The following is a 13,616-nucleotide window of genomic DNA, read 5'->3' on the forward strand; positions in this document are numbered from 1 at the left end:
ATATATATATATATATATATATATATATATATATATATATATATATATATATATATATATATATATATATATATATAAAAAGTATAACAGTTATGAGCACCAAAAGATATAGCAGGCTTCAACTGAAGGAGCTGAAAAATTAGCTGACAAAGTTGAACTTTCTGCAGAAATGAGGTGAATAAACTTAAATTTGTGCTTGAAACAGGTGAAGCAGAACTTTGTGCTGAAAAGAAGTTAAGACACTTAACCTTCTCGGTCGTACTATGATTAAGCAAAAATACTACCATTTGGCACCAATACTATGCTTTGGCAGAATTACTATGTTTGAGCACAAATACTATGATTTAGCAGAAATAATATAATTTGGCAGTTTCTAGATCAGTCAACTGTGTGTCTGCTAAGTCATAGTATTTGTGCGAAATCATAGTATTGCTGCCATTGACAGAAATACTATGTTTTAGCCTATATACACTATGACTTGGCTCAAATACTACGATTTAGCAGTAATACTATGATTTGGCTTAAATATTGTGATTTGGGTGAAATACGTTGATTGACCCAGCCCAATTTTTACTCTTTAAGAGTGTGTGTGTGTGTGTGTGTGTGTGTGTGTGTGTGTATTCACATCATTTATGTTAATGAGAGTGTGGGGAGTGAGTTGGAGGGTGGGGTGGGCTGCTTTTAACTATGTAAAGCACTTTTCATACAAAAAATGTAGCACAAAGTGCTTTATAAATAAAGATTGATTGATAGTGCTAAAAAAATAAAAATACTTTGCAGTGTCAAATACTATGAATTTGCAGAAATACAATGATTTAGCAGAAACACTGACTCTGTAAAAATACTATGATTTACATGAAATACTTTGTCTTAGCAGAAAAGCTATAATCTAATCAAGCAAGTTTTAGCAGAATTTATAAAGTTTCTCATTCATTTCAAATGGGACCCAAAAAAAACAAACAAACAAAAAAAAAAAAAAAACCCACACAAAACAAAAAACACACCAATCTCCAATAATCGTCCATCTGTGTCAGGGGGAGAAAAATAAAAAAAATAAATAAAAATTGGATTCAGACTGTTAAATGTTACCATTTGTCATGTCAGTCTTTACTCAGACAGTGGAAGTGAAATCATGGCTCAAATATTTGTTATGAAACCAATTATTTATTTTTTACACCAAATTAGTGTTACCTTAGTCATATTTGATGAACATCCCCAGAACATTTAAAAAGAAAAAAAAAAAAAAGTCTTCAAATCTTAAATTGGCCTAGAAATGTTAATAAATAAATTACACCCAGCATCCTGGACAAGTCTCAATGGAAGCGTTTGTGAGAAGACAATCATGTAATGGCAAAGCTGCAAAAGTAACAGGCTAACAGTAAACCACTAACATTAAACATCTACAATACTACATAAATTTTGTGATGAAAAAACGCCAAATTTTAATTTTTTCCCCCGTCAAAGAACTTGAGAACTCGCCACCCTTTCTAAATGTGTTTAAGTGTAATATGTCCCATTATTTGTAGTTTTCCCCTTCTGAAGCTCGTTGGCAAAATTGTCTCCCCAGAAACGCATTGTCTTTTGTGATTTTGTATTCTACCGTTGTATCAGCAGTTCTCCCCATTCGCTAACATTTTCTTACGTTGCATTTGACCTTTCTGGATCAGTTCTGTGAAAAGTAGTGGGGATTACCACAGCAGGTTGAATAAGCATTTAAAAAGTTCTATACAAGATAAAAAATAAAATTAGTAGGAAATTTCTATTCATTTAAAGTTTAAAAAAAAAACAAAAAAACAACAATTCTTAAAGAAACTTGGGAACCTTCTCTTTGTGGAGAAAAATAGTATAAGCACCACACAGCCACACTTACCAATATTCAACTTTAATGGTAAGCAGGACAGTGTGTGGAGGTTATACCACATTTAATTCCTCAAAGATAAAACAAATTATTTACACTTTAAAATACTTTTAAGATCAAACTCCTGTTACACTAGTCACAGGTGTAGTTTTATGTGTTCTTTCATGAAAGTTACGAGTACTTGAATGTGAGAAGCTTTCCTCACAGTGACTGCACTTATATGGTTTCTCTCCCATGTGGATTTGTCTATGCATGTTAAGGTTACCTGCAGTGGCGAATGATGACCCACACTGGCCACAGAGGTACTTTTTAATGCCACTGTGTATAAGTTCATGATGTCGTAATTTACTTGGAGTGGGGAAGCCTCTCCCACATTCTTTGCAGTAGTTCATTTTGTGTCCAGTGTGTCTACGTTGATGTAATTTTAAGGTCCTTTCCTGGCTGAAAAGTTTTTTACAAATGTCACAACGAAATGGTTTCCCACCACCACAACGATAGCAGTGTTCAAAACTGGATCCTTCTGGGTTGTTCTGCTTCTAAACAAAGACAAATACATTTAACATAAGTTACACGTTTAAATAAACTTTAAAATAAATTTTGTTTCTATGACGTAGAGGAACAGAAACAAGCGTTGATACCCCAGAAAGAAGAAAAAAAAAATATATACATACCTCACAGTAACTGCACTTGTGGAGTTTCTTTCTGGTGTGGATCTGATGGTGCATTTTAAGGGACGATGAAAGTTTAAAAGTCTTCTCACACAGTTCACATTTATACGGTCTCTCCTCAGTGTGGGTAAACATGTGTTGTTGTAAGTATCTTTTTTCTGTAAACTGCTTGTCACACTGATCACAGCTGTAAACATCATGTCCCGTGTGAATGCGTTTGTGTCTATTTCTGTTCCCTAAATGGTTGAAAGTTTTCCCACAAATGTCACAGCTGTATGCCTTAATTCCAGAGTGGGTAACTCCATGCCTCCGTAAGCTACCACTTTGAGTAAAATCTTTACCACACTGATCACATCTGTATGGTTTAACTCCACTGTGGATGAACTTGTGGTTTTCCAGGCCTTCTTTCTGAGTAAAACGCTTCCCACAATGATCACAACGGTATGCTGTAATATCACTGTGAGAGACTTTATGCTTTTTTAGGGCACTTTGCTGAGTAAAGGACTTCCCACACAAGTCACATCTAAACTGTTTATATCCCCTGTGGATTAGTTGGTGTCTTTGCAATTTACCAAAGCAAGTAAAACATTTTCCACACAAGTCACAGATGAACAGAATCTCTGCAGTGTGGAAGTCTGTGTGTTTTCTTAGGGACTCCTTTCGAGTAAAAGCTCTCCCACACTCATTGCAGCTGTATTTTCTTCCCCCGTGGGGTTTGTCAGCCTCCTGAGAGGGCTGACATCTTTGCCCATTTCGATCCTGCAGTAACAGAAATACCAACAGAGGCATTGAGTTAAATACAGTCATGGAACAAACTGAACAGTCAAACTCCCTCCAGTTTTCTGTATAATTTTAAACCAGAGGCCCATTTCAACCATCTACTAGTGGTAGTACATTATATACAAATGGTCAGAAGAACCAAACAATAATTTGGTAGTATAGTCTATGGAACTATCAGATTTAAGTATTTAAATATTCTCACGTCATCGCCATTCCTAGTGCTTGTACACACAAATATTCAGTCTTGTTCTTGTCTTTGATTTGACTGCTTAGATTAGACAAATTTAGCTGAAAGCCAACAAGGATACCCAACGGATCATCACGGCCTTGCCGTTTTGGTCCATTTGATCAGCCTTTGTTGTTATTTTTCATTTTATTTTCAGTTGTTACAGACTGGGCAGACATGGCTGGGGGATAGGAAAGGGAGAGGTCTATATTTCTACAGGTTTTTAAATTGTATTCTAGAACACCTTAGACTGCTGACACCGTCATTACACCAGCATTTGTTTATCCCTAGAGTTACATTTAATGAGACTACTAGGCCAAACCCTAAAATAATTTCACATTATTTTGACAAGAATTTTATAAAGAATTACAATAGTAAAATGTGGAACTTTTGCAGGTTCTGGTTAGAGTGACCCTAATGCATGTAGCAGAGCAGAGCAAGTACTACTGCCACCAGCTGCACTCCAACACAGTGGCGTTCAAGTCTGCTGAACTACAGGATGAGAGACTAGGGATTACCACAACAACTACTGTATAACATTTCCAAACTGTAATACAATAATATCTAATGAAGGAAAAGTGTAAATGTAATGTGTGCTACAACAGTAATTAAAATTATATTATAGAAAGAGTAATATATACAAATAACATTACATGATGTACTATTGGGGGCTTAATATAAACCTAGCCTGTGTTTTGGTGCCCGTTAAAATGAACTTTGTGTCATCTTTGTGTCAACTTTTGAGCAAATTGTGACCATCATCAAGCAAACCAACCGAAGACGATGAAGGGCACAGTTTCAATAGTAGTGAAACATATTTTCCATACCTTTTCTGTTGAAGTCATCGTTTCCTCTGTGGTGGCTAAACTGAGCCTAAATGACTCAAAAATGTTGCTCTGCTGCTTCGTCAGACTCTTCTCCACTTGCTAACCAGCAGGGACACAAACAGATCTGGTGGCGTTTCAGTATCGAGGCATGTAAAAAATAAAAATACGAAAATATTTCAAACACATGCTTATTCTACAGAACAGACTTTAGACCCACCTACTATCCAATCACAGGTCTCAGTGATCTTCTACAGATTTTGACCATCATCAGAGAATTTATTGGTCTGTAGGCAGTGTTTCATGCTTATTTGCCCCCAAACTTGAACATAAATTGCTTTGAGCCAGTTAGTGACAGTATGCCAGTGTAACCCAGTAACGGGTGAACCACTCTTATGACACAGAAAACTTGGGTTTTTTAAAAACCTAACAACAATAAAAATCTTGCCTTTTAGTGCAGACTTCTGGAGAAGGCATGTATTCCTGTTGGATGCTGCGTTTTTAAGGACCAGTCATGATGATGACCACATGCTTCGCCATAACAGAGTGAACTCTCTGTAACTAAGACCCAAATAGATTCTGGCACATTCAGAAGTTCTTACATTGTCAGGGCTCAGCAAGGCATAAGTCAAAGCACAGGACTCACAGGGATACAGAATAAACACAAACTAACCTTTATTTGGGTTATCCACTCAAGTCCACAATGCAAGGAAAACGAAGAGCAACAGAATCTCAGGAAGCATAAACTAACATGTTAACTAAAAAGATATGAGACAGGGCTACAAATACTCTCTCACACACTCAGGGCTAATTGGGAACTGGACACAGCTGAACATAATTAAGGAAAATGACAGACAGAACTTTGAATCCTGACTCAAGTAAGGCTTGAGGTAGTCCTAGTGCCTGGACTAAAGAATAAATCTAAAACCTTCTTATGATGAGTTCACATTAATCCTACTCAATTAGACCAAAATTATTTAACCCTGTGATGGACTCGGGGTGGGCAGATACCGTGTAGGTGACCCTGAACTGGAACTGAACTGAAAGTTAAAACTGAGATATACAATGATTATTGTCAAAAGAGGCACATTTGTGGAATTTCTGAGTAAATAAATCACATACAAGAACATCACACATGACATTAAAAATCTAAACTTTCCACTCGACACAATTTAAGATAAAAAAAAAAGTGATTTAGCTACTGGGAAAAAGGATGCTTTCATGGGTTTAAAAATAAAAATATATATGTTAAAAGATTATTTTGTGACCCAGAAAGATTAATAAGAGTAATATTAAAACTTAGTAGTGGCCGCCGTTGTTGGAAACTGGAATTGGCTGGGCCGTGCTATGAATTCTGGAATATGGTGGACCACAAAGGACACAGCGACCCATCCTTCAAATCTGGGGAAAAAAACAGGACACATTTGTCGGGCGGATTCGTAGGCTGGACACAGCTTATGTACCTTGATAGTTATGTATCAAATGTTTAAAAATGTTTGTTTGCATGTTCCTATGTACAGGCCCTGGAACAGCACCTTCTTAATGCTACAGCGCTACCTGATGAGAGGCAGACAGCTCAAGGACTTCGGGCATTCAATTCAATTCAATTTTATTTATATAGCGCCAAATCACAACAAAAGTCGCCTCAAGGCGCTACATAGGTACAGAGAAAAACCCAACAATCATATGACCCCCTATGAGCAAGCACTTTGGTGACAGTGGGAAGGAAAAACTCCCTTTTAACAGGAAGAAACTTCCAGCAGAACCAGGCTCAGGGAGGGGCGGGGCCATCTGCTGCGACCGGTTGGGGTGAGAGAAGGAAAACAGGATGAAAGACATGCTGTGGAAGAGAGACAGAGGTTAATAACAGATATGATTCAATGCAGAGAGGTCTGTTAACACATACGGCATCACTCAGAACAGAAGTTAATCTTCTCTCTTCCAAGGACCATGAAAAATAGCATCTTATTTAGCATTGCTCAACCCATTTTACATGGTAACAGTGGAAATGTTCCAGCAGAAGAGAGTCACGGAGACATAGATAGACAGATAGATCTTTATTAAGATGGCCATAATGGGCAATACCACCAACATGACAGCAGAACTGATGGGAGAGAACATGTCCAAGCAATTCCTTACATTTGTTTGTGGTAGCAAAGCAACACCAAGCCTCATCAGTGCCATGAAGAAACTGTCAGCAAAAAATGAAGCAATTCTAAAAAGAGGAAAAAATATTATTTTTTAATAAAAACTAAATGTTCGGCACCTCATCCCTTCTCACACCCTGCCCTAGTTACATGAGCACACCATACCATCCCAGCACATCCTTCCTTCAGCTACAGTACGTACATTTACAGAATCAACTGACCAGTAAATCCATCTTTACACAAGTATATTTGTATCTTTTGCACAACCCCCAGTTATGCTTAGTACATGATTATTTAGACTTTTTTCCCCACTGTTTCCCATTTCGCCACTAGATGCGCTGAAACAAAGCATTGAATTAATGAACCCATTTTCAGTTCAGTTGATGAAATGGTTCTTTGCTTCATTTGCACATCACTATCCTATACCACTGTGTTGCCTAGATTGGTGGCACTGGGAATTCAACAGACAGTAAAAGAAAAAGACACAATAGAGTTAGTAACACAATCATCTTTATCACCTCTTTGCTAGACCGAAGTCTAACTGCGGTATAGATCATCTTATGAAATCCTTCTGAAGCTTCGTGTTTAAATGAATGTCAAAGAGCCTAGTCACATTCAGCTTCTTAAAAATTGCTATTAATGCCTTGTTCCTTTCTTGAACATAGACCTGACATTCTAATAGTACATGCTGAACAGGTTCCAGTTCACTGCAGGGCAAATAATAGTGCCGAAGGATTTTGATCTCCATTGCCGTTTACCTTATACACCTCAGATTTCTAGTAGAAAGCAGAAACATGCCACCTGTAAATGTTTATCTAATGACACTGCAGTGATTGGGTGTATTAAGAGTGGGAATATATCTATTTGTCTATTTATCAAGCCATGATGGTTACTGGTTATTAAACACCAAAAGCATCCATGGAAGTACTGAGACTAAACACTACTTTTTGTAGGGGGATAAGTGTTAAAATTCCTTTTAAAACACACACGCACACACACAAACTAATGTAAATATTTATACTTGTGCCTTCCTAGTTATAACATTCAGGTTTATTCACTGCAGGTCCAGATATCAGAGCTACCGCATCAGATCCAAGTGTGTCATCAGCTGACACTTTTTACAGCAGATTCCAGCTGAACTCTGTGGAGCCTGATCTCAAGGTTTTGAAGTCTGACCCTGAAACCAGAAGAGGATCTTCAGATTGATTGTGATACAGTGATTTCAGTCCTGCGTGATCACGCTGATGTTTGCACAGAGCAGAAAATGAAGTGAATGTTTTTGCACATTGGTAACAGTGAAACAGTTTATTTACAGCGTGGGATTGTTTATGTTCGGAGTATGAACCGAGATTCCTGAAGCTCTTGTCACAGCTGAAGTTCTCTTCCGTGTGTACCTTCATGAAGGTTACGACTACTTGATTGTGTGAAACATTTCTCACAATGTCTGCACTTGTATGGTTTCTCTCCTGTGTGGACTCGTTTATGTCTTTTAAGATCATCTGCAGTGAAAAATGATGACCCACACTGGTCACAGATGTTCTTTTTGACCCCACTGTGAATGAATTCATGGCGCTTTAATTCACTTGGAGTGGGGAAGCCTCTCCCACATTCTTTGCAGAAGTTCATTTTGTCTCCAGTGTGTCTACGTTGATGTATTGTAAGGTTCCACTGATGACTGAAAGTTTTTCCACAAAGGTCACAACAAAAGTCTTTCCCACCACCACAGTGATGACAGGGTTGAGAACTGGATCCATCTGTGTTGCTCTGCTTCTAAACAAAGATACAAAGAGTGTAAGTCAGGGAATTCCTTCAACATTTTTATCCTGAACGTCGCCTCAGATAAAGAGCATTTCTGCCAATATCCAATTACATTTTACTGTTTACATTATAACACTCCGCTCACTGGGCTACAATAAATGTCTTTGATGTAGAGGAACAGCAACAAGCACTGGTACCCTGTCTGCAGACATCCTTTCACCATACTATGAGGACATGTAAATAAAACTTACAGACCATTAAAAAGAATTTGATTTTGAGGGGGTCAGGTGGGATGCACTGATTGGTTTTAGTTAGATGACCCTCCTGTTGTTCAGTCAGTGAATACAAGTAAAATGGACTGGTTCTTACAGAGCACTTTTCTACTCTGTCTGAGCGCTCAAAGTGCTTTATGCAACATACCTCATTCACACTGTTAGATCCCAGTTACCCCTGTACAGGTGGTCTGGACAGCTCTCCATCCTTTGGATCAGAGTCGCTTACTCCCTACGGGTATTATCCTGATAGGTGAAGTTGAGACTAGTTTAAGCCGGCGGCGAGGAGATTCGCTCAGCCTCTAACTGCCTTCATCTAAGTGCCCGCCCTGCACTTCCTTTGACTCTATGCTCTCATTTGCAACCTTAATGAAACATATTTGTAAGCCACAGTTATTAACGGCAGCTCTCCTCTAATGATCTATAGCACTTGTTATTGTGCTGAGTAAAATTTTGTGACCTGGACAGTACATCCCAAGGACGTATTATAATGAAGTACTAGAATAACCTATAAGAACCTAAATCTGATGTTATGGGTTAACACACAAAGTCTTACCATTTACTGTTTTAAGAAGGTAATAGAATCAATGTCCACAATTCTGACTTTGAATTAAGATAAATAATTTTTATTAAAGCAAGATTTCAGCAGGCGTTAGCAAACAGCTTAATTGCAATTTAATCAATCAATTCAATTCAATTTTATTTATATAGCGCCAAATCACAACAAAAGTCGCCTCAAGGCGCTTCATAGATACAGAGAAAAACCCAACAATCATATGACCCCCTATGAGCAAGCACTTTGGCGACAGTGGGAAGGAAAAACTCCCTTTTAACAGGAAGAAACCTCCGGCAGAACCAGGCTCAGGGAGGGGCGGCCATCTGCTGCGACCGGTTGGGGTGAGAGAAGGAAGACAGGATAAAAGACATGCTGTGGAAGAGAGACAGAGGTTAATAACAGATATGATTCAATGCAGAGAGGTCTGTTAATACATAGTGAGTGAGAAAGGTGACTGGAAAGGAAAAACTCAATGCATCATGGGAATCCCCCGGCAGCCTACATCTATTGCAGCATAACAAAGGGAGGATTCAGGGTCACCTGGTCCAGCCCTAACTATATGCTTTAGAAAAAAGGAAAGTTTTAAGCCTAATCTTAAAAGTAGACATAGTGTCTGTCTCCCGAATCCAAACTGGAAGCTGGTTCCACAGAAGAGGGGCCTGAAAACTGAAGGCTCTGCCTCCCATTCTACTTTTAAATACTCTAGGAACAACAAGTAGGCCTGCAGAGCGAGAGCGGAGCGCTCTAATAGGGTGATATGGTACTACAAGGTCATTAAGATAAGATGGGGCCTGATTATTTAAGACCTTGTATGTGAGGAGCAGGATTTTGAATTCAATTCTGGATTTAACAGGAAGCCAATGAAGGGAAGCCAAAACAGGAGAAATCTGCTCTCTCTTTCTAGTCCCTGTCAGGACTCTTGCTGCAGCATTTTGAATCAGCTGAAGGCTTTTCAGTGAGTTTTTTGGACATCCTGATAATAATGAATTACAGTAGTCCAGCCTGGAAGTAATAAATGCATGAACTAGTTTTTCAGCGTCACTCTGAGACAGGATATTTCTAATTTTAGAGATGTTGCGCAAATGGAAGAAAGCAGTCTTACATATTTGTTTAATATGTGCGTTGAAGGACATGTCCTGGTCAAAAATGACTCCAAGGTTCCTCACAGTGTTACTGGAGGCCAAGGTAATGCCATCCAGAGTAAGAATCTGGTTAGATACCATATTTCTAAGATTTTCAGGGCCGAGTACAATAACCTCAGTTTTATCTGAATTAAGAAGCAGAAAGTTAGCGGCCATCCAGGTCTTTATGTCTTTAAGACATTCCTGCAGTTTAACTAATTGGTGTGTGTTATCTGGCTTCATGGACAGATAGAGCTGGGTGTCATCAGCATAGCAGTGTAAATGTATGCTATGTCTTCTAATGATACTGCCTAAGGGAAGCATGTATAATGTAAACAGAATTGGTCCTAGCACTGAACCCTGTGGAACTCCATAATTAACCTCAGTGTGTGAAGAGGACTCTCCATTTACATGCACGAATTGGAGTCTATTAGATAGATATGATACAAACCACTGCAGCGCAGTACTTGTAATACCTACAGCATGTTCTAATCGCTCTAATAGGATATTATGATCAACAGTATCGAACGCTGCACTGAGGTCTAGCAGGACAAGCACAGAGATGAGTCCACTGTCAGAGGCCATAAGAAGATCATTTGTAACCTTCACTAAAGCTGTTTCTGTGCTGTGCTGAGCTCTGAAACCTGACTGAAACTCTTCAAATAAACCATTCCTCTGCAGATGATCTGTTAGCTGTTTGACAACTACTCTTTCAAGGATGTTTGATATGAAAGGAAGGTTGGAGATTGGCCTATAATTAGCTAAGACTGCTGGGTCTAGAGATGGCTTTTTGAGTAAAGGTTTAACTACAGCTAGCTTGAAGGCCTGTGGTACATAGCCGATCATTAGAGATAGGTTGATCATATTTAAGATCGAAGAATTAATTAATGGCAGGACTTCTTTGAGCAGTTTTGTAGGAATGGGGTCTAAAAGACACGTTGATGGTTTGGAGGAAGTAATTATTGAAGTTAACTCAGAAAGATCAATTAGAGAAAAAGAGTCTAACTTAATATCAATGGTACTAAGAGTAACTGTAGATAATATTACATCTGTGGGATGATTATTGGTAATTTTTTCTCTAATGATAAAAATTTTATTTGTGAAGAAGTTCATGAAGTCATTACTAGTTAACGTTAAAGGGATGGTTGGCTCAAAAGAGCTCTGACTTTTTGTCAGCCTGGCTACAGTGCTGAAGAGAAACCTAGGGTTGTTCTTATTTTCTTCAATCAGTGATGAATAGTAAGATGTTCTGGCTTTGCGGAGGGCTTTCTTATAAAGCAGCAAACTATTTCTCCAGGCTAAATGATGATCCTCTAGATTTGTGACACGCCATTTCCTCTCCAGATTACGAGTCATCTGCTTTAGGGTACGTGTTTGAGAATTATACCACGGAGTCAGGTACTTCTGATTTGAGGCCTTAGTTTTCACAGGAGCTACAGTATCCAGAGTCGTACGTAGTGAGGAGGTGAAATTATTAACAAGATAATCGACCTCTGTTGGGGTAGCGTTCAGATAGCTGCTTTGCTCTGTGTTGGTACAGGGCATTGGAGATGATAACAGTGGGTGGATTATATTCTTAAACTTAGTTACAGTGCTTTCAGAAAGACATCTACTTTGATAAAGTCTACTCTTCACCGCTGTGTAATCAATTATTGTAAAAGTAAATGTTATCAGGAAATGATCAGACAGGAGAGGGTTTTCAGGAAACACTGTTAAATGTTCAGGTTCGATGCCATATGTTAAAACAAGATCTAGAGTGTGATTAAAGTGGTGGGTGGGTTCTTTTACATTTTGAGAGAAACCAATTGAGTCTAATAACAGATTAAATGCCATGTTGAGGCTGTCATTTTTAGCATCTACATGGATGTTAAAATCACCCACAATAATTATTTTATCTGAGCTCAGAACTAAATTAGATATAAAGTCTGAGAAATCAGACAGAAACTCTGTGTAAGGCCCAGGTGGACGATAGATGATAACAAGTAAGACTGGTTTCTGAGTTTCACAGCTGGGGTGGACAATGTTAAGCATCAGGCTTTCAAATGAATTATAAGTCTGTCTTGGTCTTTCATTAATTAATAGGCTGGTGTGAAAAATTGCTGCCACACCGCCCCCTCGGCCTGTGCTTCTAGATTTCTGGTAGTTAGAATGACTCGGGGGTGTTGATTCATTTAAACTAACATAATCATCCTGCTGCAACCAGGTTTCTGTAAGGCAGAGTAAATCAATTTGTTGATCAATTATTAAGTCATGTACTAACAGAGACTTGGAGGAGAGAGACCTAATATTTAATAATCCACATTTCACTGTTTTACTCTTTAGTTAGGATGTGGATACTGTATTGTTCTTTCTTTGTGATTGTTTATGTTTAAGTTGTTTGTTGCTGGTTTTTAGTTTGTTTTTTGTCTTTTTGGAAGCTGACACAGTCTCTATGGAGATGGGTTTTTGGGGGGGTAGCAGGAGGAGAGAAGCTGCAGAGAAGCGTGTAAGACTGCAACTCTGCTTCCTGGTCCCAACTCTGGATAGTCATATTTTGGGGGGTTTAATAAATTTGTCCATATTTCTAGAAATGAGAGCTGCTCCATCCAAAGTGGGATGGATGCCGTCTCTCCTAACAAGACCAGGTTTCCTCCAGAAGGTTTGCCAATTATCTATGAAGCCCACATCATTTCTGGGACACCACTCAGACAGCCAGCAATTTAAGGAGAACATGCGGCTAAACATGTCGCTCCTGGTCTGATTGGGGAGGGAACCAGAGAAAACTACAGAGTCCGACATTGTTTTGGCAAAGTTGCACACCGATTCAATATTGATTTTAGTGACCTCCGATTGGCGTAACCGGGTGTCATTACTATGATTTTACTGAATTTACGTTTACCCTTAGCCAGCAGTTTTAAATTTCCTTCAATGTCGCCTGCTCTGGCCCCTGGAAGACAATTGACTATGGTTGCCGGTGTCTCTAGCTTCACATGTCTGAGAACAGAATCGCCAATTACCAGAGTTTGACCCCCGGCGGGTGTGTCGCCGAGTGGGGAAAAACGGTTAGACGGTGTACCTGGGGCTTCTGTTTAGGACTATGCTTCCTCCTCACCGTGACCCAGCCTCCCTGATTCCCCAGCTGCTTGGGACCTGCCGGGGAACAGCTAGCGGGGCCTACGCTATTTTCGGCTGCACCAGCTACAGGGGCCTGGCTAGCTGCGGGTGAATGAAGGGTGCGAAGCCGAGTCTCCAATTCAGTAATCCTGGCCTCCAGCGCTGCAAATATGCTACATTTGTTACAGATATCATTACTGCTAAAGGAGGCCGAGGAGTAACTAAACATCTGACACAATGAGCAAGAAAGAGCAGGAGGGACAGGTGAAGTAGCCATGGTGCTAATGAGTCGGCTACGAGCTAAGCTAGGCTA

The 13,616-nt window shown here is 39.2% G+C and overlaps 1 protein-coding gene across 4 annotated transcripts in view; it reads right to left on the bottom strand.

The window, feature by feature from the left end:
- Nucleotides 1-1,017: 1,017 nt before the first annotated feature.
- The window catches only part of LOC308385583 (uncharacterized protein), a 119,976-nt gene continuing 107,377 nt past the window's right edge, over nucleotides 1,018-13,616 (bottom strand). For 2 of the 4 annotated variants that reach the window (XR_013969565.1, XM_080864604.1), the window contains exons 4-8: nucleotides 5,030-8,273; nucleotides 4,805-4,917; nucleotides 4,360-4,483; nucleotides 2,530-3,285; nucleotides 1,018-2,394 (exon numbers count right to left, since the gene is read on the bottom strand). Coding sequence is in view for 1 of the 4 variants with exons in the window: in XM_080864604.1 (XP_080720730.1) it covers nucleotides 7,869-8,273 (405 nt within the window). In the remaining 3 variants the exon portion in view is untranslated. The remainder of the gene's footprint in view (nucleotides 2,395-2,529; nucleotides 3,286-4,359; nucleotides 4,484-4,804; nucleotides 4,918-5,029; nucleotides 8,274-13,616) is intronic. The other 2 variants (XR_013969567.1, XR_013969566.1) reach the window with 2 other exon arrangements.

Source organism: Rhamphochromis sp. 'chilingali' (genome assembly GCF_963969265.1).
Source record: "Rhamphochromis sp. 'chilingali' genome assembly, chromosome: 18".
NCBI classification, from domain to species: domain Eukaryota; kingdom Metazoa; phylum Chordata; class Actinopteri; order Cichliformes; family Cichlidae; genus Rhamphochromis; species Rhamphochromis sp. 'chilingali'.